At 39.5% G+C, this 27,317-nt stretch overlaps 1 protein-coding gene across 6 annotated transcripts in view; it reads left to right on the top strand.

Annotated features, from left to right (window-relative positions):
- Positions 1–27,317, top strand: part of LOC105692376 — a 166,100-nt gene that overhangs the window by 66,122 nt on the left and 72,661 nt on the right. For 3 of the 6 annotated variants that reach the window (XM_048660044.1, XM_048660046.1, XM_020855950.2), the window contains one exon: positions 6,053–6,103. The exons of 1 other annotated variant lie outside the window; for it this stretch is intronic. In XM_048660044.1, coding sequence (XP_048516001.1) covers positions 6,053–6,103 — 51 coding nt within the window. Of the gene's footprint in view, positions 1–3,873; positions 4,267–6,052; positions 6,104–20,256; positions 22,367–27,317 lie in introns of those variants that run through there. 2 more of the 6 variants (XM_012411552.2, XM_012411560.3) reach the window with 2 other exon arrangements.

Below are 27,317 nucleotides of genomic sequence, written 5' to 3'. Positions count from 1 at the left end.
AAAAGAAGAATAATGATTATAACAAGTGCAGGAACACTCGAACGAATTACACGCCTAATCCGATGTTCACCTTAATTATTCAATCTAATCCGTGGATAATTTTGCTCTGTGAAAACATTGCAACAAAAAACGAAAGAAAAAAAAACCGAAGACGAGAAAAACCATCGTCGCTTCAACGTTCCGCGTATACGATAACCATGGATATTACAACACATCGCATAGTATGTGCGAAATATGAAAAAAAAATTACGTACAAGTATATACCCAATACTTGTGTGATAAAAAGCGTATATATTATTGTGCGAGCAAAGTCGCGCCTCCGCGCGTCGTAGTCGGTGTCTGACATTTGGAGGAGCGTGGGTTACGGGGTTCGTTGGGTTCATAGGTCACGGGTCGTACGGCGTAGCCCTGACCCTTGACCTATCCCCACCACAGCGCCACTCTTCGACGGAGAGACTCGGTTCAACCACGACAACTCCCAACCTCAGAAGCCCACGCGAGCTTCGCGTAACGTTTCTACCTATACGTGAAGCGCGGGAAATTGACCGATCGCCGCGTATCGTCGAGTTCGACTTCCGAAATTTCTTGTTTGTGTTTAGCCCCGATAAATCGTGTTCGCGAACCTCCGCGTTTTCGATTCTCCTTGCGGTCAACGGAGTTTCGTAGGGGGGAAAAGTAAAAATTGAACCAGATATTCAGATCTGCAGTGCGTGTGTTTTAAGAATGTTAATTACATACACGATAATAATTAAATATGTGTACGTACGGACTACTCGCTTGATATATAGATGTATATATATACAAACATATAGGTATACGAGGAAGATTGCAGGCGGGAATGGAATCTGGAACAAGTTGGAAAGTTAATTGTTTCTGGCGCGTTGTCAGCAGCTGCCAGTTTGCTGCATGTATCTAATGAATTTTCACGCCCCGGTGCTCGGATTGTTTAACATGTCCAAAGCAACTTCCTCTCCGTGCGTATTATGCCTATAACGTGTACATCGCGTTATACCTATCGAGATAACCATCGTAATCGTCTTACATAGTCTCCTATTTTACATACACCCTATAACTATATGCAGTCGTTGTTATGAACCGGAAATTTTCTTTTCCTTCTATCGCCATTATTTTCTTCAATTTCTTCTTTCGAATAATTCGCGCGGTTTTTCACGTTCAAAAATTACTCGTAGCAATACGTGTGAGATATAATTGGAAGACAAAAAAAGAAGAAAAATCTTCTCATGTAGGCGACAAATATACGACGCTTTTTTCCATTAATTTTGTCGAACTGTTCGTTACATCGATTCCGAATACTTTTACGTGCGCGCATTATGCGTAAAATGCGCCTATGTAATTTTCGATCGTACGTATATTGCTTTTCATCGAAGTGATCATCGACGAACGGTGGTAAAGGAATCGGTGGATCGATGATTATTCCCCCGTGTTCTTCAACCGATTCATATCCAACTTCCTATCTTTACCCATATCTAAATTGTCGGGAGATTCTCTTACCGAATTTTGTATCCGTATACTCAACCATCCGAAGCAAGCCTCTGGATAATTTCTCTTCCTATTCCTATACCTAACACGTGGTACACGTGTAAATCAGACGCACGTATATATATATATTTTTTTTTTTCAAATTTTTCTTCCTCCTCTCGTTGGAAAAATATTCGAAACGGGATAGAAATGTGTAGCAAAAAACGCGATCTTCGTAGCGCGGACGTTTTCGTCTTTTTTATCTTCCCTCTCCGATCGTCGCGTATAGGTCGGAGAGGCCCACGAGTCCTACCGACTCTGTCGGTGGGAAGATTATAGGCGTCAAATGTCGTGTCAAAGGTCATTATAATGTGTCATAGGTTAACTCATTGTAGGCAAATACCATTCACAGATGTATAATGTACGACGCGTTGACAATTAAGTACGCTATTATATATATACGTAAGTAACGATCGAAATTGTCATTTTTTCACGCGTTTGGAACAAAGAAATCGGATGAAAAAATGAAAAATATCCTTCACGCGGTCGCTCCTCTGATTTTTCTCCCCTTCAACGATGGACGAATTTGGATTCGAAAAATTGCGGAGAGAAAAAAGAAAATCGATAGGGTCGCGTCTCCGTTTTTCGGTGATTGAATTTGGTTCCATGTCGGGTTTCGTCGGCAAAAGTATCGACGAAAAATCTGGCGGATCGATATATCCGAACACTTGAGCGGAGGTTGCCGCGGCGAGCGGCGGAACACACGACGGCAGCGAGCAGGTTGTATGGTATATTGCCTCGGTTTAATGTAACTTGGAAGTCGGATCCCTCGACAACGCCTCCTCCAGCCTCCACTACCTCCCGGAGGTCCGCCCACCACGCGTCCTCGATATCCGACTAACTCCCACGCCACGCGATCTCCTCTCCCAGCCTCTTTCTTTCGTTGGTACAACGATGCGAACTACCGCTCATCGGACCATCGCGTTGCTTATTCTACGATACGATTATATGTGTGCTTACGCATTTAATTACGCGCTCGGCGGAAAACTCCCGATGCGGAGGGAAAAGGGAATCCAAGTTCGCATCCGACTCCGTTTGGGACGAAGTGGGTAAAATCGAAGGAACGGAGGGGTAGAAAAATTTGGACGACGCGAGGAGGACGGTTTTTGCGTCGAACGTGATTTTTATCCCAGGGCGAATCGACGTCTGGAAATTTTTTCCGCGATCGATAATTCGATATAACAGCCGTGGTATTTTTATTCGTTTAGCGTATCCTGTCGTGATACATAACTCGCATACATCGAGAACCGTACGATTGTAAAATCATAGCGTTAATTAGTCGCAATTATGGTTAAACTAATGCGAATGGTCGTAGAGTTATAATGTATAGGTAAGCCAATAAACTAATATTGTATCGATAATTATCGCGATCCCGTATCCATATACTTGTAAGTATGTGGAAATTATGCCGACAGATACATGTGTACATATATATTTTATATCACCTCTTAACGATGATCCGATCGATCAATGAATGAATAAATGAATCAATTTTAATGAATGAATCAATCGATGGATTTTCGCAAATACACTCGATATTATTGATACATAAAATATGTTTACTCATGTGTTATGTCCATACGCTATGTGTATACTTCGAGCACGCGATTTTCAAATATATAATTATTTATATTACATCGCGCTAAGATATAGGTAGAGAATATTTCGCCAACTATGGTGTATGTAATAATGCGGAAGATTAGTGGGGCTGTGTCTCATTGGCTAGTTTGCGATTACCTAATTATACACGTGTAACGTTTTTTATCGTTTCAATTTTTTTTTACATACTAACATATTTTTTCTTGCTTATAATAACGGTCTATGAGACTCCATATGACCTCATAACATCTGAATATGGTGCACGAACGTAAAGGCACGTGCAACTTATTCTCAATTATCCACCCCTTCGTCCGGGTTTCACGAAATTCCATCGCGTAAGCCGGTTTTGTTAAACTTTTTTAAGGTGTTTGTCTTTTTTCAGCATTTTTCTTGTCTTCGTAATTGTCTTGCCTGTAGATATTTTGGAATTAGTGAAAGTAGGTTGCTTGTTATTTCGAAAAAAGGATCTCGATTGTTTATAAGAAATTATATTGGATTCCATTCTCTGCCTTCATATTTATTTCATATAATAGGGGAAGGTGGGGCATAATGGGGTACCCCAGAAATTTTTTAACATTTTTTTAAAAAATGATCGAAAAGGACTTCCAACGTCATATTCGAGTTTCTCAAAGCTTGAGCTTTTCTCGAGTCTCCCGTTTTGCCCCGCGCCTTTCCCTATGTTATAATATCTGTGCGTGTGCGATAAAATAATTAAGAGTGTGTTACAGATAGCAAAAACATTGAATTTTCATTTTTCACATCGCACGTGAGTGATTTTGAGATAAAACGTTGACGACGGAAGTGCCAACATACATATACATATAGTTCGCATACTACAGTCGAACTCGAAAGTGTTAAAATATCATCTGCATATCCACAGACCATGAAACATAATTAAATACGGGTCGGAACTTCGTTCGCGTTCGGGTCGGTTAAATTGGATCCTTTTTCTATTTTTCATTCATTAAATTATTCTATTCTTCATTCGCGGTCTTCGTTTTCAATACGATTTTATTCGGCTCGTTATTCTGTTGCATCTCCTATACGATCGTTCGAGATACACGACTCGCCCCTGCAACATGTTCAGCCTCGACTACGGCTTTCGTATTTTACCAGATTGCTTCAGAGGTAAGAAAATCAATTTTCGTTTTACATCCTTTTCATCCCCGCCATTTTGAACAATCGCTGCAGCAAATCATAATCGATATTCATTCATCATCATCCATATCTTGGAATTCAGATATTTTTTCCAACTGATTATAATTTTACGAATGTATTGTGTGCACAATATTTTAACATCGTGTCGCGAGACGGATGAGGCGTTGAACTTAACAATCATACATACAGTTATAATGTAAATTGCGCAATTACAATTAGCAAAGAAAAGCGGCGGTGTTTACGGAGTTACAATCGCGCCCACTATAACGAAATCTTTCGACTCGATTTCTTCTTCGTCGCAGTTGCGTCTTTTTGAAATTTTTTTTTTTTTCTTTCTTTCAATTCCATCGAACCAACGTAACGTCGTCCTTTACACACAACCCGAGCTTCGTTCGTGATTTACATACGTACGTATACTCACATGAGTTATCCGATACGTTTGAAGACGCTCGTAATATCGGAGAGTTTTCAGAGATTGTAACAAGTTCCTGCTGTTTTTGTAATTAACCAGAAAGCAAGCAGCTGCTGATCCCATCATATTATCCAATAGTTGAAATACCTTACTATGTATATACCCGTATGTACCATATACTCCACCGCTATACGCTACCTCGTTTATACATACACATACGTACAATTCTCCCTCTCCCTCTCTCTATTTCCTGCAGCGTCTGATGAATAATAAAAATGTTCCTCTTCTCGTCAGTTAAATAGTTTACGTTATATATCTGCCTTTACATACATACATATGTATGAAATTTATATAGATGCACACGCATACTTATACTCCGATGGAAATTGTATGTACGTTGGTAGTCGCTGACTATACGTAGATATCCGTGTGGATGAAACTGAGGCTCTCCATACGAGACCCAATTAAACGCCGAGATGTATGTATAATACTGAAAGCTGGACACGGAGGCTATAAATGTATAGGAGAATTTTTCAATGGTTTTTTTTTCAATTTTCCTTCGAGTTTTTTTTTTCATCTCAATCCTTTTGCCTTTTATTTAATTATCTCTCGTTAATTAGATGGCAAAATTTTTCAAAATATATGCTTCTTATCGGAATCACTGGATGGGCAGGTAGGTAGGTAGTATACGTACGCTTATACATTGCGTCTGTGTGTATCTGTACGTTGTACGTATGCATAGCGAATGGTATATAAAACTGATCCGAGATTCGAGATGCTGCAGAGATGCTGCTGCAACGGGACGAAACCACTCTCGTATACATCACTGATCAATTACGAGAGCCGCCCTGATTTATCAATGTATTTCTAATCAACCTGCGCCGCACGACCCTGTGTTGGGAACGACCGTATACGTGCACATAGTTGTATGCATATCTCATGCGTGTACGTAATACGTTGTTAGACGGGGCGCTCCAATATATACGTTGCGGTGAAACATGCCGGGGCAGAACCGCGGCGGTAAAGCAAACATGCTAAACAGTTGTTCAGCAGTCGCAGTGCGGAAAGACGTCGTGGGTGGCGTAAAACTATCTTTGAAATCAGGAACGGCGATTCAAATTTATGGTCGATCGGAGCCATAAACCATATATGGATGTACATGCGTTGCTTCCGATAACTTGAATTAACCAAAAATGGGGGATGGAATGTTCGAAATGGACTCTCGATGGTTTTGTTCGAATCGGGGTTTTTTAAAGATAATTAATTCCGAGGGTGTAACAATGAACAAATTTTTTTCTCACCCTTTCACGAAAAATAAACGTCAAATTTGATTTTCTTTTGCAGATATTGATAACAACGTCCTCTCGGATGATCAATCACCGTCGCGTCAGTTCGGTGAGTTTATATTATTTATAATTATTACCTATCGAAGGATTGGCTGCGGATCGAGTATACGTTGAGATAAAATCCACCGATGCGGCGATCTGCTTTCTTATTTTTTGTACATCTTGTTCGGAAACGGTGAGATTTCTCACGCTTAGAGAATCTCGCGATTATCACTAAATAACCAATCATTTATCGGTTTTTTGATTATATCGGTTTACCGGTGATCGCCTATTATACATAGTTACTCGTTCGCCACCTATACTTACACATCCATATACTTGTTTCAAGGATCAATTATTTCTCCGACAGAATAGTAAAGTTAATTCTTGCAGTCCGTCTGTCTCATGCCCGGGGTGAAATTCTTTCCTTATTCGATTCTTTGCAAACGAAAGAAGTGGTAGGTATGGAAGTACATAAAACTTGAAAAAAAAGATTCTAGAAAGGCAACCAAATTATTATAATCATTCAACTCCGATGCTCTCTCGAGGTCTCTACACTATATAGATATAAATTATATATGTGTACGTGTATTTCGAGTCTCGATACATTTTCGACATCCCGAACCTAAACCACCGATAGAAAATCCCTTTGATTTTTTAAAAATATTTCCGCCCACCACACGAGAATCAAAAAATGCTTTTTTTTCTCTCATTTACCCTTCGCGAATTCATCATCGCTCGTACGTTAATCATATATTACGATCGAACGTTTTAGATATTCATAATTAATATAACCGCATAGTTTATGCTCGAACGCACGAATTTCCATTCTACCACTATAACTTCACCTGCACACACACCGTGTAACATGTCACGCTATGTATGTACAGTGCATTATACCACGGAACGTGCAATTACGAGATAGATGGAAAATGAAAAAAAAAAAAATCAAATCGAATCAAATCAAAGACAAAAAAAAAAAAAAAAAATGAACCGCAGTCTAGTTCCGATACATAATATCGATATCGAGATAGCTATTAATAAATCGTGTATCTAGGTGCATAAAAATCGTCGGATAAAGACGTTGATGAAAATCATCGAGCGGCAGCGCAGCGCAGCGATCCGAAGTCGCTCAAGGAACTCGCTCGCTCCTGCGTCAGTGTTTTCGAGCTATACCACACGCATGTCCGCACGCACATTTATTTTGCCACAAAAATATGCATACCTGTGTGCGTATGTGATACATGCACGTAAAAATACGCCAATAGATATCCTGATGAACTTGCAGAGCGTGGTGCGCACAGAAGCAGAATATGTTAAAACTCGTAGAGTTTTAATGAAGTGTCTCGCGATCATTCGCACGCGATGCAATAAATCAGGTGACCATTTTTTCTTCATTTTGGTTCTCTCTCTTTTTTCACCTTTGGCAAGGAATTGTTTTTTTTTATTTTTTTCATTTTCATTTGAATTTCGATTTATTATCATTTTTTTTTTTTCCTTCAGGGAGCTTGCAGAGCCAGACGAGATATCCCTACCTGTGCTCGGAATATTTATGCGATCGAGTAGCTATATATTTTCCAAATGCCAATTGAGCAATTAGATTCCATATTCGAATCGGAATACACCGATGCGAGGCACGTGAGGTGCGATTTTGCAGAATGTCAATTAATCGAAGATCGATAATTTATAGCGCCTGTGCAGTCAAAGAACGAAAAAGCGAATACGACGAAAAGCTCGGTGCCGATAAGCCAAAAAAATACATACGTGTTGCTCGATGGATCGATTCGAATGAAATTAAAATTGTAACCAGAAAAAAAAAAAAAAGAAAAATAAGAGAGAGACAAAAATTGCCCGACGTGTGCAACTTGTGGTTGTCACTTTGTCCTGGAATACACGCCTCTTCGGTTTCTGAAACTTTATTATTCTGTCAAAGTTCTGTCGTTCAAATAACATCGCGAGTTGTATTTTGTTATTTGCGCCTCTTTCGAAATGATTTTTTTTTTGTCAAGTAGGTAAATACGTCGTTTAGGCGTTTACTTGTTCCGAAGAGACGTGAAACGGCTCGTACACCCTTTCAGCTTTACAGCCACTCGATATTTTATTTTATCGTATCGAGATAGAGTTGTAGCGGTTACCGGTTTTTATTCAACGTCGAACAAGATAGAGTTCCGAATGTTTAATTAAACGAACATCGCTTTTATTCGACCCCCTATACCACTATGTGGGTACTCGAGATTTTTGAAGGACATTCGAAAATTGGTAATCCAAAAAAAACGCTTCTGTGCAGGTGAAAAATTAAGAAAAATTAAATTAATTACATCAATTACACTCGAGTTTCTCCCTCAGTCACTGTCCACGTCCCATGAACTCTTCTCTCCAGCTTCTTCGATCCCTTTTCCTTCTTCTACCTCTTTTTCCCGGACTTTGTCCATCTTTGTTCTTTTTCGTACGATTTTTACATTATGCCCACATAAGTGATATCCTTGCTCTGCATCCCTCCGATATTATTTTTTCCCTTTTTTCCGCACCGGTAGATACGTGGGCATATTATATACTTGAGAATATATATATATATATTTAGTTTATGAAAAAAATATATCCTATATATCCTGCACGCGCACGCGGAGACGGGTAGCTCCCGGATGAGGAGGAGGTAGGCCTTGGGAGTCTTCCTTCGGTCTTGCCCGGCACGCCCATGCACGGCTAGCAAGTACATATGTACGTATATTTGATATGTATTTACCTCCACATATATTATGTACCATATACGTACCTGCGGAGGTATAAGGTGATAGGGTCCTGAATGCGCTGCTTCTGCCCCGTCCGTTTCTTCGCTCACCAATATTTGCTGCACCGCGGCGTGTCCCGGCAATCGACGACGGTCTCACGATTAGGCGTTAAAGTTATCGATCGAATGCGTTACACACATATCACATAAGTATATCGCTCGCACATAAACCGTCGATGTTTTCGATGAAAAAAAAACTTCCATGCAAAATCGTTGCTCGCTATCGAAAATACAATACGAGGTTTCTCCACTTCTTCGTGGATTTACGCCCTTAAGGCTCTCAGCCCTTCCTTTTTTTCATACTCGACACGTATACATATAGATATTATATGATGTACGCGGTACATAACAGGAAGAGGTGGGAGATGAGGCACGACCGATAATGATCCAATATCCCCCGGTACATCGATGCGAAGTAATTACCGCAGTGATGGGCAAACCGTGCTACCATAAATACACACGTGTACGTACATAGCTACGCTTATATATACGTATGTGTGTGTGCACAGCTAGAACTTTCAAGCCGGCATGGGTAGAGATATACGCGTACGTTTTTTCAACACCCTGCACGTCGTTCGTTTTCTATGGATTTTGTTCCACGTTTTAATTTTACAGATATATCAACATCCACACACGTGCACTGTACGTATACACACACTTGCGTCCTTGCGTCTCTTTTTTTTTCTGGTCTCCTTGCATACACCTTATTACACATATCCGTATCGTATTATTACTAGGAGAAGGAGAGCGATAAAATTCGAAGTAAATAAAACAGGAAAGAGAGTAGGATAAATAATACGAGAGAATTAAAAACTAGATGCTACATGTACGTACATTGGAGAAGAAACTGGAAAAGGATGTCGAATAAGGAGGAGAAGAGGAGCAAATACAGGTATATAGGTATACGAGCGAGCGCGAGGTCGTCACGGGGCATAAAGTCACGGTGGATAAATCTGACTCGAATCCTCCGGGGGCCTCGGGGGATTATCATCACCGGGGCCAGGGCCAAGGTTCAGCTGTGACCGGAAGTGCGTCATTGGAGTACGTGCAACGAGAACCAGATAGGCCAATGGGCTCTATACCTTATAATATTACGACTACCTATACCTGCTGGGTAACTATATTCCACATTCAGCGCTTCGATAACCAACCTCCAGATATCATCTCACTACCTTATATATTATTATATTATACCGTAGGAGCTGCATATACATATACACATATAACTGTGTAAATGTGTACGGGTACACACAATTTACTATATACGGTTGGTTGTATGTATTGTTACCATTATCATTATTCTTCTTCTTGTTGTTATTATTATTATTCCACGCATTTGATAATATCTTCATCGCAGATGCGCTCGCGCGTCTGTATAATGAGTCGAAAATTCTTTCTTTTTCGTTCCTGCGATCAGCGGCAGGTTACGTTTAAAAATGATGTGGCGTGTCGCCGAATTTCTTCTACTTTTTTTTTTCACAAATTTCGGTACATTCGATGGAAAATGCAGTCCCGTAAAAAGATGTGAAGAAAACGAATGAGATTTTCTTCTTTTCACAATCTGATCACAATTACCTGCTACATCGAAAACGAAAAATAACGATAATATGCGATCGTTATAGTTTTTCGAACGTATACCGCAATGGGTATACGTATATGATAATAATGAGTCATATACACGTGCGAAGCATCGAGCAGCTGCGGAATTCTGGAGCGATTTCGAGGAGAGAAACTGCCAAGTGCTTCCCGGCTTACCTGGCGACGGTGCCGGAGTAACAGCAGCGATTTTACAGAGCCACGCCCCCTGCGCACGGATTGTTCTTTCCAGATTGAAGATTACATCGATCGTCGGAGCCAGAGAGAGCAAAGGAGATCGAGAATGAGAGAAAGGGAGAAGGAAGGAAGGAGTGCGAGCAATACCTGCTCCATTGAGTAGCTCCGCGCGGCGCGGTACATTTCGGGTTTCGCGCCCGACTCGATTGAAACGCGCGGGAAGTAAAGATTACCGCAATTGCGATGGCTGCCCTTATGCAGATTTCCTTCCGTCGTGCACGCGAGGAAGAAAGATCCCTCGATCACGCGGATCGATACCGCGTCCCCTTCGTCGGATCGTTATAAATTTCAAACGCGCGCCAACGCCGAAAATATCGGAACGTCGTCGCGGTCGTCGTTACTCGCGAGAAAGCTTCGCGAATAACTGGAAAAACAACAGTATTATTTATAACAATGATATAGCGAGCAACGAATATTATTATACAAGGCTCGTTCGCACCCGGATCACAATCGCGCCTGGTTTAAAATTTTTTAATTCTCTCTAATTCTCCTCCTAATGTAATTTACGACGTCGGAGCGTCATAGTCTCTAGTTTCTAGTTTCGTGTATCTACTTCTTGTTACCACGTGACGCTGTGTGATCATTTTAATTGTGTCGGATTCTCGCGATATCTAATTTTCTTGTTTCACGCTACGCGTTGTACGAGTTCCGAATCACACGTCGATTTCGGTTTATCGTATAGAAAACTTTTCGGAAATTGAGCTTTCGTTCGATCACCTCTATTACCATCATCATTCTTGTCGTTGTCTTTGTTTTAGAACGCGAAAATGAATCATAGACTGTACACATGAGGTACAGTTATTCAATACGTATCTCCATGCGATTCGTTAATTGCATCGAGTAATACGAAAATGGATGTATGTACGGCACATAAGCTGCAGTTCGCTCGAGATGGAATCTTGTGTAATCAGGAATCATGTGGTAGCAATCAACGATCCGCTGGATGAGTAGGAAATTTACCGATTTACACTTGAGATACCCGATCGGTGTACAGATGTACATAATACACGCGTGTACCTTCGTAAATACCGATTTACAAACGTTTAAATCTACCATACCGCGCCGCGCTCCGTACACCTATGTACATATCTTAGATACAATACGTATGGGCAAACGCACGTACGTACAACTTGCAACCGGTGAGTGATGTACAATGAGATTGTAAGTCCGACAGAAAGACTGATCATCTAGCAAACTTACCGATAGCTATATCTTAAGTGGATCTCTCGCGCCGCTTGATCATCAGCACCGTGAAGCGCGTCGGCTGCCGCTTTTCTTCAAATCGGATTCAAATTTCATTCGAGACAAAATACGAACGGGACGCCGAACGGGGACGCCGAACAAAAATTTTTTCAACAAACTCCCAGCCCCTTCTCCTTCATTTTTCACAATTAATCGAGGCCCGTAAAAACGATTCTGCGTCACCGAGGAAGTAAAAAAAAGTTCATCTGGGGAATCGGGCGGATCGTTTTCTTTTTCCGCTTCCGAGGGTCTATTCGGATATTTCGTGAGCGTCGGTTGTTGGGGGGAGGACGTGAGGCGCGTTTCGTTCCCGAAGAAGGATTTTCTCATCGCGGGCAAATCACGTCCTCGCCGCGCGGTACGATCGCTCGTAAATACACGAAGATAATCCATTCGACGGAGGAGATAAAAATGAACGGGGCCCGTTTGTCTCGAACGTTCCGCGAGGTGTACGTAGGTACTACGTACGTACGTGTTCGTACCCCGTGTACGCCCCGCGGAGTGTTTGAGAATTGGCGCAAAGTTGTAAGAAAGCCAACATTGTAGTATACGTCCACGGGGTATAGGTACCCGTAGAAGTTTTCTTCCAGAGTTCAAGACAATTGCTGACGCGAGGTGAACGCTCTTCCAGTTATTCATTTTTAACCTCCGCTCATTCCTCGGATTTTATGAGGCAAAAATTATTAAATTGCACTTTGTGTTGCCGTTCTCTCGTGCTATACCCGCGGTCTACTACGATCCTACGTACGTACGTACGGGCACCAGATGCACCCCGTCCGTACCGGAGAGATATATGTGTGCGCATGTAAAAATATTTCGCACGCCGCGGTTCCGCCGCTCGAAACCAAATTGCGAACAATTCGTACCGATGCGGATCGTTTCCAGTCAATTTTCCTGGCGCCGCGCCGCCCGCCAGCGAATAACGCGTCTTTCTTTCGAGCGCCCCGTGAAACGCGTGAAAAATAATCAGACGAAATAAGATTTACCCAACTTTTGCGAATCCTTGTTCCTTCTTCTTCGTCTTCTCCCCCTCTTCTGCTTCTGCCTTTTTATTTCTTCTCTCCATTCGTGACGTAAATTACGCCGTACAGTTGATATATCGTTGACGGTAATTCATTCGTTGCTAATTTTATTCCATAATTATATTATACATCCCATATAAGCGTTAAACGGGACACCTTCTCGGAGTTGTAAAATATACATATTTTTTCATCTTCTTTTTATTTTCGTCAAATAAATATCCGAAAAAAGTAAGACATCAAAATACGTATCATGTATAATAATTCGATGGATTAATTACTTTATACGCTTGTCCGCACATCGCCCTATCAGCTTGTATACCCGCGCATAAAATCGTATACAGGTATAATATGTTATTTTTGATAACATCGCGCGGAATATATTAATTTTGGCTGATACTTTCGGATAAAATTGGAAACCTGTCCGGGGGAATGACGAGCTATGTCACCAAATAAATTCTTCCATTTTTTTTTTCGTTTTTTTCTCTTCTAGCAAAAGAAGCACCCATCGTGAAACTTCTAAGATCAATATTTAAAAACAAAATGGCCTCTCCTGCAATGTCGTATTTATACTGTGTCTACGAATATTCTAATTTATTGGACACGATCCTATACGCGTATCGATGGGAGGGAAAAATTATATTAGGTGCTAGAAAATATCTCGCAAAAATTGTCGTATAGTAAATGATGAGTATATATACACGTATTCCTATATACCGACATGTACGTAGTAGGTATATCTCACGTCTAATTAGGAGAGCGGTGCGCGACGATTATGGCGTTGATATCCGTATTTTACGAGTTGGGTGTCTGTCGGGTGGCAGCAGCAGCAGCTATGGCGCCGTGAATATTAAGAAATTCTATCGCCATCGAATGTCTTCATTGCAGCAGTTCTATGGAGCCCGGCAGTTATTAATCGTAAATCTCCTACCCACCTCTCCCTCTATTTACTGTACACGTATATATACATTATACGTATTTAGTTTATGTACTCATCCACATACCCTATATAGAGGTAGATGGTGCCTGGATTCGGTTTCGAATTTTCTATAAATTAAACTGGTTGAAAAAAAATATAACGAATCTTATAAATTATTCGAGGAGATTTCAATTATTTACATTTGTCTTGTCTACTAATTGGCCATCGACGTACAAACACCGATACATCGTCCCGTTGGCTCGTACGTTCGAATTTTCGGGGTAATTTTTTTTTTTTTTTTACCCGTTACAGATTATTCCTCCGATTTTCATTACATTCAGGTAGAAGAAAAAAAAAAGTTGGAATAAAAAAAATGGTGAAAAGTCAACCATTAAAAATTACAAATAATTCGAAACGTTCCGCGTCTGTTCATTCGACCACGTCGACCGATTTTATCAATGACTTTTGGTAACCCCGAGCGAAAAAACGAAGTGAAGGAGAAATAAGAGAAGAAGAATAAGAAGAAGAAGAATGAGGACGAAGCGGCGGCGGTAACTGCAGCATTTAATAGTTTTTTAATCCAAAGGAATTGGATTATGGTTGATTTTGTTTTATGGTAATTTATCCACTGTATCGTTAAAATCTGGACAAATAATTCGGTTCTAAAATTTGCAAACTACGCGATTACAGTTATAATAATACACTATAAATGATAAGTATATGTATAAGTGTGAGGAATTTTTATGTGAAGCCCTAAAAGTGTCGTTAATCGGAAACCCTCACGTGATTGTTAATTAATATATTCCAAGTATTCCTACGGACTTGTAGTAGAATATTTTTTCATTCCCGAGTTACGACTTTGGTTTGATGTCCCACCGACGCGTTTAATTTAGTGATAGACGTCTTAATTTCGTCTATGTGGCAAGCTGTGAAGTTGCTGCTGTTTTTTGACTTCGATGTTTTTCGGTTTGTAATAAATCTTTATGTACGTATATGCCCATACGTATCTACCATAAATATACCATACGCGTATAAAATCATCGTCCATAGAATTTATAAGTAGCGCGAAATCATTTTCCTTTTTTTTTTCTCCAGAATGTCAAATCGATCGCAATCAGCAGCCAACTACCATGTACGCATACGTATCACCTTCATATATGCGTACATATGTACTTTATCGAATAGTAGGTACAGTTATAGAAACGTACACCCTTTTTCAAAATTATGAAAAAGGGATGTTTGAAAAGTGCATCGAAGAAAAAATTAAATAAATAATAAAACACCAAGAAAAATTATTACCAAACAAAATTTTTTAATGTCCCCCGATGATTTTACGCCTAATTTGAAATTACATCAATTTTTCACTTTCTTCAAGAGTTACAAAAAATTTTATATCTTCAAAAAACACCGTCTTCCGTTTGTTCCTTTTTCATCTGATTTTGTCCGAAGCTGTACCCATATGTGCCAGGTATATAACCAAACGATTACATACGAACGTGTAGCTAGTTGTGACGTTGCCGACGTTTTATGATATTTTCGTTAACATATTATATCATTATCATCATTATCATTATCGTTATTATCATAGGTATAGATTTTTCTCTCCTTCCTTTTGGTTTTCCTAGAATCTGTCGTTTGACGAGATAATAAAAAAGACGACGCATTTAGGTATTAATCGTGGACCGCCGTACGTCGATGATGTTGTACGTCGTTGTATAAAAATCAAAAAAAAAAAAAAAAAAGTCAAACATTATTCCACATCTTTTTCATGTGGACGAACAAAAGTAGAATCTATGGTCATATTCCGCACCATGTTGTTAATCGCGGTGGCACTTTACGGTGTAATAATCGTAGGTTTTTTTTTTTGATTTTTCAAGACTTGACTCAAAATATTCTTTCCCTCTATCTATTACATTACCGTTCGAAAATTTTTTCAGTAAACAACAATTAGACGATCCGTTAGAAATTATCCGTGATAATAATCGATAAAAACGTCGCATGATAATATTACAAAAGTGTACAACATTTAGCGTCTTATTATTCCGCTTCCTCCTCTTCGAAATTTTCTTCTTCGAAGCATTCCGTTTCTTCTCGGTTTTATGTGGGTTTTATCCTCTCGGGTTCTCGCTTTTGTGTACCACCAACGTACCTTTTTTGGTTTAAAAAGGGCGAGGCGCGACACTCTCTCACTCCGTCCCTTTCGCTCCAACTTTTTCATCCGGCGTCATCCTACCGTGGAACATGTATACGCACGGTCGCCAGATTTACCCGTTTCTGGACCCCGAAGTGCGGACCATCCTCTTGTCCGTTGAGATATCCTATCGTTTCTTCGGATTTTAGTGCCGGGGCGGTACGATGTCTCAATTAACTTTTTGACTCCGAAGTGTTTTGTTTCTCTATGGATATATAACTTGTACCTCGAATACATCGGTGAACGTACGCACCTATCTCGAGTCACGCGTGTGCGTACAAGCTGCATCTCCACCTCTACAGAGTTAACACAATTTCGATTGCGGGGTGTGAGAATAATTGATTAAACCTTTTTTCCTTCGTCTCAATTCCTTTTTCCATCTTCTTCTCGTCTCGTTTTATCTTATTTTGCCGTTGTTATTTCGATTCGTTTTATCCGTTCAATTTTCAAGCTTTTTCCACCAGCTGCAGCGCCGTAAAAGGTTACAATCTGCCGATGATACGAACTCCGATTGTTTGTAACTTTATCTATGAAAACGTTTTACCTGCTGTATACGGTGCTGGCCGGAAGAGGGAAGATCGAAAATCCGTTGATCCATTAAGTACGGTGAAATTCGAGATTTATTTTTACTTTTTCTCCAATTCCGCTCCGGCTTGTGCATTAATGATACACGTGAGCTGGTTAACCCGGCTTTCGTGAGGATGGACAGGTTGTCAATTTTTTCGAAGGGATTACGCGCTACGGGATAACGGCGAGCTGAATGTCACGGGGTAAAAAAATTCATCCTAGCTTAGGGTATTTACGGTCGGAATTCCATCCAGTAGTGGAGAAAATGACGTATGTTTCTTCGTTCCACGTGAGATAAATTGTTGTTTTTTTTTTTCCTCAGGTGAAAGACGCAGAGAAAAATCATGATGCGCTTGGATCATAAAAAGGCACATAGGTGTAATATAGAGCGATTTCCATGTAATTTTACAACAGGTATCTCGCGCCGCGGTTAATTCGGTAACAATTATGGTAAAATTTTTCTGCTTTGTCACTTTGGTGTAAAAAATACGGTACCACGTAATTGCCGTACATGAGCATATATGCACACGCCTACCATATACCTACCTAGGTGATCATGTGGTGAATTTTACAGTAGGTAATATATTCTCGCCGTCAACAATCGTTTTTATGATTTTTTTATTTTTGTCACTTTTTTCCCAAGTCAGTATATGTGATTTCGTAACGGTGGATTGACCAATATCTTCGTGAATTTATTTTATTTCGTTAACGGTTCTGCGACATTTGGGGGAAAAGATCGTAAGGAACGGAGATTCTTTCTTCTTTTTTTTCCGCAATTCTCACAAGTCGAGATATTGAATAGGGTTTTGTTTCACGCTCGCGTGTGCCCCGAGCGTATCATATGGTACGTATCTACCTATATTTCATTTAGGTACACATGTATGTTATATCTACGTGCGCCAAGTAGTTTTCTTGGGCGCGCGCGCGCCTTCTTGATCGTTGAAAACGTATAATTTTAGACACGTAATTCCTTACGAAGTAGTAGAAGAAAGAGAAAGAGAAGAAGAAGAAGAAGAAGAAGTAGAAGAAGAAGAAAAAGAGGAAGAAGAAGATGAAGAAGAAGAAGAATTATCGTGCCGGGAACGCAGCGCCGTGTCACGAGCACTTCCATGTATACCTCTTTAAGTGGCAATGTGTAGTACGCGTGCAGTACACGCTTAACAAGTGCGCAAGGAGGATATATCTGGTTTAATAGTTGGGCAGGGATATACCTTCCCCCTTATACCATCGCAATCTTCTTCTTCTTCTTCTTCCTCTTATTCTTCTTCTCCTTCTTCTTCATCTGCTTCTTTCGTATGTTTCACGTACCTATACATACCTATCCTCATACGCATTTGTATGTCGTATACCATCACTGAATTTCCCAAAAGATCTTCTATAACTGCGGATCCAGGATATAGACGCGAGTCAAAACTCCGTATATAGGTATAGATCGTACACATATTTAATTATGTACGGTATACGTGTATTAAAAAAAAAGGAAAAGGCAAAAGCTAGAAGCATAAGGAGGAATGTTGCGTATATCGTATCGTATGATTCCTAATCTTATCAGTGCAGTAAGCACCGGAGAAAAAAGTGCATCGCCGCGGAGAAGCTTGCAAAATACGATGAACGTAATAAATCATTCTAGCTACAGTTATATCCTGAAGTGCGCTTACTTCGAATTCCTCCTTAATTACCGAGCGCGCGCGCTCTCGCAAAAATATGTATTAAGATGTTAATACTTCATCTCTTGAGCCCCCTCTGCGAGATTCTTCTTCTTTTCGATTGGGGTGCAGCGGGGTGGGGTTGGGTGGGAATTCAGGGGAGGAACTCGCGTACGGACCTCTATACGCGCGTCGTAAATCATTGGAATAAATATACGTTCGACCGCAACGCCACCGCACATGGGTGTAGGCATCTGTACCGGCTCCGATTTTGAGGATAAATATGTGCCCTCGAGACGTACGATGACCTTTTTCAATTACGGGACTCCGAAGGATAAAAAATGAATTTAAACAAAGATGGACGATGCGTGTACGGTTTATACACAAGTGATATAAGTCCGGACGTTAGTTGTAAACGCCGATTTCACATGGCGGTCGCCATTTTGTCATAACGTGCGAACATGTAATGGCCTATGCGATATAAGGTGCGGGCTGATTCGTTTGAAAGATAATTTTTTAAATTAGCTGCGTATGGAATTCAGATAGCAGAAACAAAACGGAAAATAAAAAACAAGCACCAAAAAGTAAAACGAAACAACACCGTCTTTTTAGGGTACTCGCCTTACGATAGATATGGATTCATACACATGCATATATATATATATATATATGTGTAACCTCTTATATGCTTCACCGGTTATATTCCTCTCAAGGAGATCCTTTGTCTCGAAGACCTTTTATGATGACCCAACGAGACGACCTTACCTAACCTGCAGAAAAGATCGCGCGGCATTTTTCTTTCCTTTTTGTTTTACCTACCTTTTTTTTTTTAAGACGTTTTTTCGACGTCGGATCAGCTCCGGGGCATGCGACACGCGATATTATTATGTGCTTCTCAAATCTCATTCTCCATATCCTCGAACAAAACTATCTGGTCGCTTCGTACCCGTGGAACACCACCAACCGTCGTCCATGCGAAAGATGAATTTTGTCAAATTCATGGCGAAAACTGTAATGCGTAACATCTTGACGGAAAATTCAATTTTCAAATCCTAAGCTACGATGAAAAGTGATGGACAATCGAGAAATGAATCAGGTATAACTGAGGTATGAAAAAATGAGGAAAGGCGACTGATTCGCCTGCAAAATGAACCGTTCAAAAAATGCTCCAAGCTAAAAAATTGCGGCATGAGGTGTAAACAAAGCTTATCATTTACCTTTCTTTAGTCGTGAAATTGTAAAGATTCTCCTCCCGAAATACAATTTCAAATCGCAAGAAACCCCACTCTTTTTTCCAAATACCTTCATGTGGACCAGTATAAACCGATTACCTCGTATATAACGAGCAGAATTTCATTGAACCTGTTTTTCATGATCTAACAAAAATCATTGCCATCTATAATATAATTGATCGAATAATCTATCGATCAATGGTCAACCTTTCCAACGTAACTCTAACAATAAGAAGTTACCATCTTCTATACTTATGATCTTAATTGGCTGACGATGTCATTTTTTACATCATTTCGTGTAAGATCAATCGTTCGATCCAAAGTCCTGTGTGGAGTGGGGATGGTACATACTTCCAAATCGCTAGGACCTCAAGGTTCCTAACTAGTTTTCTGATCCGTTAAATTTCCTACGAAACCAAGATCTAGTTGGACCCTTTCAGAGCTAAAAGCGGCTAGCGAATAAAGGGCAAAGAATCATTTCATCAGCGAGCCAAGAAACGAAGGAAAGTCATTATTTTCGTTCGAATCACATTCCGATAAGCTGGAACCTTGGGGATAACGCCCCAATTTTTACTGCCGTTATTATTGCCCGTCGTACGTACAGCTACCTGCAGAGGTGTACAACTATTCTCCCCGTCTCTGAATCTCTCTACACCTCTTTCGATTCTCCTACTCCGTAGCGAGGAGATGGAGAGGTCCGTGTGGCCCGCGTTTAACTCCCCATGTGACCGTTCCCCACCTAACTAACCTGATGGCCAGGGCCTGCCTACCTGCTGCCCGCTGCCCCGCTCCCATTCCGACGCGGACCCTCGCGGCAGGTGCACCGACCTAAGTGCTGCCGCTCTCGCAAACCTGTGCTCTTAAATTTTGCTACATAATACACATGCGATTTGTACATCGACGCACGTATACGCATACCGCAAAAATAGCCCGCAACCAATTTTCGTTGTTCGTATCGACACTTCGCATGTATGTACCGCTTGCAATAAAATGCACGTAACACTTCGTTAATTGTTGTCGTTTCGTTTTCGATTTGGTTTATTTTTCTAATCTTTTCTTCCGTCCCTTTGCGAGAGTTAGAGAGAGAACGAGAAAGAGAGAGAAAGAAAGAAAAATAGAGAGAGAGAGAGAAACAAATATTATAGCAACGTAGAATCGTCGTCGCCGATAAAACGTACCGAACGAACTCCACGTCATTGATATTTGTGATAATAAATAATTCGATGCGAAAGATAAAAAAAAATTCTTAATATATTAATAACAACGATCGTCGATCATCGGAAGACAGTGATGTAATAATCGATGTTGGGTGAACCCGGCGGTGTGTTTGTTTGGTTTTTTCATTTATTGAAATTTTCTCCGTACATCGTATAAAAAAATTATACTGTGCGTGCCACCTTTATCGAAACGTAGAACGTTATTCGTACCATCGATAAACTGAATGCGACTTGTGTTATCGTCGTCGAAAGTGATTCCAGTTTGAAAATTTTCATTCTCCTGTGATCCTCTGTGGAGCATCGTCGCGTATCACACGTACCATATACAATATATACACAGATCCGTCCACGTGTGCCGATTCCACGTACGACGTACACAGGCGAAAAGTGTTATCAATCATAATGAATTAAAGGAAACCGTCCCAACGTCGTCGTCATTGTGACTAACGTATTTTACGTAATATAACACACGATAAACAGGTGAAAAAGATTTCGTGCGATATATCTAATCCTGGACCGGCCGAATTCTTTATATTTTTATACCAACTGACACAGCTATTTGTACGGATGTGATACACGTATCCATACCTATATATAGATAAATAATTGAAAGTGACGTACTTCACCTGCACTGATACACAACGATATCTTTGACATGATAACCTGATTAAATTTTTCATATCATGACTAAAAGAAACGTTTGAATATTTCCTCGTTTCTATAACACGAATAGAGAATATCAGTTGTTTCAACAGACTAATCAGCGAACGGAGGTCTGTTGCCTCGCGAATCTACTCGACGCGTAACACGCGGTGTTCGTTGATAAGAGAACTTGAAAAAGTTGAAGTTGACTGGTGGAATTTTTGAATACCCATGTAGAGTGTTTTGTGCCTGGAACAATTCGATCTCGTGTCGGGATACCGAGGAGGGGAAGGGAGAAGTTGAAAAAAAAAGTCAACTCCTTGGGAAACGAGATCCTCTCGGTGATCAATATGACGACCATCGCGATCGAGACGAGTAGACGACGATGCGGTCTAATGACCAAATTTTCATAAATTATCGATCATAGTCATCGTCGTACTCGTCGGCGTATCGGCTGCCGTAGTTCTGGCGGGATAGTGGATAAAATAATTTAAAAAAAACTACATCGTGCTACGTCGAGGGAGAGAACGCCTTCGTTTTACGAACTATACGAATGAACAACGATCCACGGTGCTAATTAAGTGACAGTTCTCGAACCGTGGGATACTCGGACAGGTGCACCACAAATAACACAACCGAGCGGCAAGGTCGTTGAATAAGAAGAAGAGGAAGAAGAAGAAGACGAAGAAGAAGAAGAAGATCGTGTTTTTTTATTTTCTCTTCCTTCCGCCCACGACAGCGCCTCGTTTAATGTTGTCATCTTCCACGCGGGAAGACTGAAGGATTGCCCTTGTACCTTTGATGCGACCCTTCCGGATTTTTATAGCTGTGATTAAACCTTAGCGCGATTTATATCGGATCGAGAGAGAAGCGTTTTTTTAATAATCAGTCGTTGACGAGTTACTGAACATTCAACAAACTGGACATTTTGACTACGACGCCAGGACGACCGGAGTGGCGATGTCCGCGGGTCGTTGAGAGGATGAGGGAGCTTGACACCGAGAGCCCTGTCGTCTGGCCGGCTTGGTGCTATACTGGTGAGTTTGTTTGGTTTTCTCATTCGCAAGAGTTCAAAAAAGCACGATTAAAAAAACACTTCTCGAACTGAGAACACGTACGTCGCGAATCTTCGACAGGCGGATACCCTTCGCGCGCGTCGCGTTATTAATTTTTCGATGGAAAAAAAAAAGAAACAAAGAAAAACGCGGTGTTCCGAAGTGATTCAAAAACGAACAATAACGGTCGCTCGTCCGTAACGTAATCTGAGAATTCATTGACCACTTTTTACGCTTAAAACTACCGTACTTCCTCTCCATTAACCGAGCGTATTTATATTAGAAGAAAATCGGGGAACTCTCAGGCGCGAGGGTCAAGGGATCTCAATGCCCGCGCAGGCGAGAAGATTGACGCGACTTTTGCGCTGTGTCGAGTACGATCTTTCGGACGGTTGATTTTTTTCTGGGTTTTTTTTTTTTTGTGCGTTAAAATTTTTCGTTTTTCCGAAATGTCAAATCGTGACATTTGCTAGATAATTTGTTTGTGTTTACCTGCAGCAAAATTATCTTATTATCCTGATTGCGATGATACAAAAAAAAAAAAAGGAAAAGAAACAAAAAACCGTTTTACTTCAAAAAACCGGCTTGACATGATTTTATTTACTAAATATTTTTGTTATGAGAAATTTTATTTATTATCCGAGATCCTAATCTATACTCGCAACGTGTGTATGTACATATAACCTGCATTTATACGGTAATGGATCGGATAAAAAATGTCTTTTCATTATCATTATTACATATATGTACGGGAAAAATATTTAACTGTCGTCTGCATATGATAAGTATATATTGGTATATTTATTTCCGTCTTTTTCGCTCCGCAAAGTATTGGATGTATATTGTATCAACTCACCAGCTTAGGCATATCTGATATTATTACAAAATTCTGATATCCGACAAATAAATAAGAAGTAGAGAAATTTATTTCGAAAATAGAGAAAGAAAAACGGAATACGATAAAATAATTATCTGCGATTTTGCGAACTAACAGTAAGTGAAAATTTCACCGTTTACAAAACTATGTGTATATTGTTTTACGTACGTTATTCATTGCTATATAGATCAAACGTACTCTATACACACCGCATTCATCCGAATCAATCATTTTTTCAAAGTACTGTATTCACTTGACGGACAAACATACATATTAGATACGGATAGATGTATGATGTACAGTTTCGTATACACGTATATATCTATACGTAAAATTGATGAAGAGATAAAAGAATTTGGCGGAGTTTTATTATCTACATTATAGTTCGGTAAATAATTACCATATAGCATGGATCGCTAGCCAGGATCTATGCGGTGATTAATGATTGATTAGGTTATTTTAAAAGTAAATTGGCTATAGCTGACAGCTCGTTTTCTTTACCAGATGTACATAATAATATATATATATGCACAAAGTGCGTAATACCTCGAATAAAAAGGAGGGAAGATGAGATGAGATGAGATGAGATGAGGTGAGGATCAAAGATGTATGACCGACGGCATAAAATATAATAACGTTTCTTTTAGACATATTATAGACACACTATCTGTATCTACCACTATACGTACGTACGTACATATGTGTACTTACATACCTATGTACGTACGTACTCGCCATATATGCATACCACCTCCGTACGTCGGATGTACGTACGTACAAATTAACGCAAGTCTTACCTACGATGAAGCTAGAAAGGTCGCAGCTCCTGCTGACCCCGGCTAAAAGTCGAATTATACAGTGTACACAGGCTATAAATTAACATGGATCTTTTTTTTATTTTTTCTGCCTTTACCGGTACTCCATAACGACGGCAAAATGTTCTCTATTTGTTCGTCTCTCGTTCGAAACGGTAAAGCAAATTCAATCGGTTGATTTAATCGTCCTCATCTGTTATCTGTGCGGTTATAATACAATTATAGATTGTCCAAGCGTATTGAGATGATTCTGAAATTTAAGCTTAATACCGAAACCTGACCCTTCATGAAACTCCGAAGGGATGGGATACAACGTTATTCTGTACTGGGAAGAAGAGAAAGTATATAGAAAGTAAAAAAATAATCAAATCAAACAAACTGAATGATAAAATCGTCGGTTTCCATTTAATTCCTTCAACCTTTACCGATGTATATCTCGTGCCTCTTCCACACCGTTTACGGATAGATAAAAAGAAAATTAACGAGCGGAATAATTACGCGATTAAACTGCAGAGAAAAAAATTTTAGGCGCCTCTGGCAACTTTTGAATATTAAAATTCGCGCTCAAAAATTAGTCTTTACTCGTGCGAATGATGTTAAGTAGAAATTGAATAACACAATTTTTTTACGGTGAAGGAAAATTTCGAACACCCTGATGAGAGACTTCCCAAGCATTGAAATTTTCTTTAATTTGTTTCGATTGATTCATCTCGACTGCACTTTGTTCGTATTTATAAATATAATTAGCAGAAACGCAATCAGCAAATTCATCTTCATATTTACTCCCTGTAATTGCACTTCATCCGCCTCCAGTGTAGATTATACGTGCGTACGTACGCCGCATAACAGTGTGGTCTATACGTATACGAAACTTATTTATAGACCACAAAATAGTTCGCGTGTCTATCTTTACTCGTATATCTCAGATGCAATCGTGCCGAAGCACTCTACATACCTGTATACGTATACGACCTTTTCGCACTATATCATATACGATTCTTATACCATACACACACAAGTATCGGCGCGCGTAGGTAAGTGCGAAAGACATGTGCCCACACATGTCATCCGTACGTACGAACAAACTTCTATTTCCTCTACTTTATCTTTTTTATCTTTCTCTACTCATTATCAAAGACAATACACAGCGGACGAAAGCTTAATTAACTTCCGCTCTCTGGTTTCGTTCCTTGTATTTTCGATCGATTTATTTATTTAATTTTTTTTCCTACCTTTCATTTTGTTTTTTCAAGAATCGTTTAGTTCGCGTTAAACATCGATATGCAATCATATACACGCCGTGAAAAACGAACAAAAAAAAATGGTACATATAGATTAGGGTGGGTTGACGAAAAAATTTTACTGCTGAAAGTACCCCACTTGATTAATTATTTATTCAAAAAACGAGTGGGCTACCTCAAGATATCAAGTAAAAAATTTTTGCGACCTAATGATTACTCGATCGATTGCATGCGTGGATGATTTTGGCTTTCAGATTTGGATTCCTGAGCTGATTATATGTGAGATTACTCTTGAACAACCAAAAAACAATTCGATTTTTAAGCAAAAAATAAACCATTGTTTTAATTGGGTTTAATATGCTTTTCTTACGTATTTTGACCTCAGGAATCTGAATCTGAAAGAAAAATTAGTCTATCTCTGAAATTAACCGAGTTATCGCCAATTTTCAGCTTTTTGGGGTCAAAAATAAAAAATTGATTTTTCAGTCTATCTGAATGTAATTTGAGCTCAGGAATTCGAATCCGAAAGAAAAATTGATCTATCTTCAAAAATGACCGAGTTATCCCCATTTTTTCGCCTTTTTTGGCATAAATTTGGGGATATCTCAAAGGGAAAAAATCGTAGCTCAATTTTCTCAACGGATTCGTGTTCCTGAGGTCAAAATACATAAGAAAAGTGCCATACGATCGATTTTAAAAAATAAAAATTTTTGACCAAAATTTGAGATTTTTCCAAGGGGTACCCCTTACGATTTTTTCAAATTTTGGCCAAAAATTTTTATTTTTTGAAATTGATCGTATGGCACTTTTCTTACGTAGTTTGACCTCAGGAACACGAATCCGTTGTCCAAATTCAGCTACGATTTTTTCCCTTCGAGATATCTCCATTTTTATGGTCAAAAATGCGAAAAAATGGGGATAACTCGGTCATTTTTGCAGATAGATCAATTTTTCTTTCGGATTCGGATTCCTGAGCTCAAATTACATTAATATAGACTGAAAAGTCAATTATTTATTTTTGACCCCCAAAAGCTGAAAATTGGCGATAACTCGGTCAATTTTAGAGATAGATCAATTTTTCTTCTAGATTCGGATTCCTGAGATCAAAATACGTAAGAAAAGCGTGTTAAACCCAATTAAAAAAATGATTTATTTTTTGCTTAAAAATCGAATTTTTTTTTTGGTTCTTCAAGAGTAATCTCACATATAATCAGCTCAGGAATCCAAATCTGAAAGCCAAAATCATCTACTCATGAAATCGATCGAGTAATCATTAGGTGGAAAAATTATTTTTACTGGAAGTACCCCACTTGATTAATTATTTATTCAAAAAACGAGTGGGCCACCTCAAAATATCAAGTAAAAAATTGTTTCCACATTTGAAAAATTCTCTTTTCTTTATAAGGAACAAATTCTGCCCCCATGCTAAGCAGATAGAAAAAAAAATTTTTGTTCAACCCACCCTGATATACATACGAAAAATTCGTTTCGTTTGTAATAAGACATTTAAAATTCCGGAACTTTTCGACGTTATAATTTAAACGGGTTACGGACTGTGAGGTTGGAACTGCAGGTTATTATTATTATCACGATGTAACCCCCGGCAAAAAGATGCAATTCTCTCACATGTATGAAGCAAAAGAGAGAAAGAAAAAAGAAAGAAAAGAAAACATAATACCAATATTACAATAACGATAATAAAAAGAAGATCGAGAAAGAGCGTAAGAATAATATGCGAAGAGAAGTTTTATGTATATCTATAAGTTACACCTGATGGAATATCGTAATGGCGGCGGTTTGTGGTTTTTCATAACGTGCAAGAACTTATATATATTCAGACTGAAATACGAGGAATGATCGATCTCCTTGAACCAAATGCCTCCGACTATATCAAATACATACCGTGTACCGTGCGTACTGTATATCACACTATAAAAATGGCGATTATCTTTTGTTCGTATGAAATATTTCTACGTACGAAACTCACCTACGAAACCTAC

This window comes from Athalia rosae, chromosome 1, assembly GCF_917208135.1.
Source record: "Athalia rosae chromosome 1, iyAthRosa1.1, whole genome shotgun sequence".
Lineage (NCBI taxonomy): Eukaryota > Metazoa > Arthropoda > Insecta > Hymenoptera > Athaliidae > Athalia > Athalia rosae.
The sequence above is the reverse complement of the archived record's forward strand: the minus strand, read 5'-3'. Positions and strand labels throughout refer to the sequence as shown.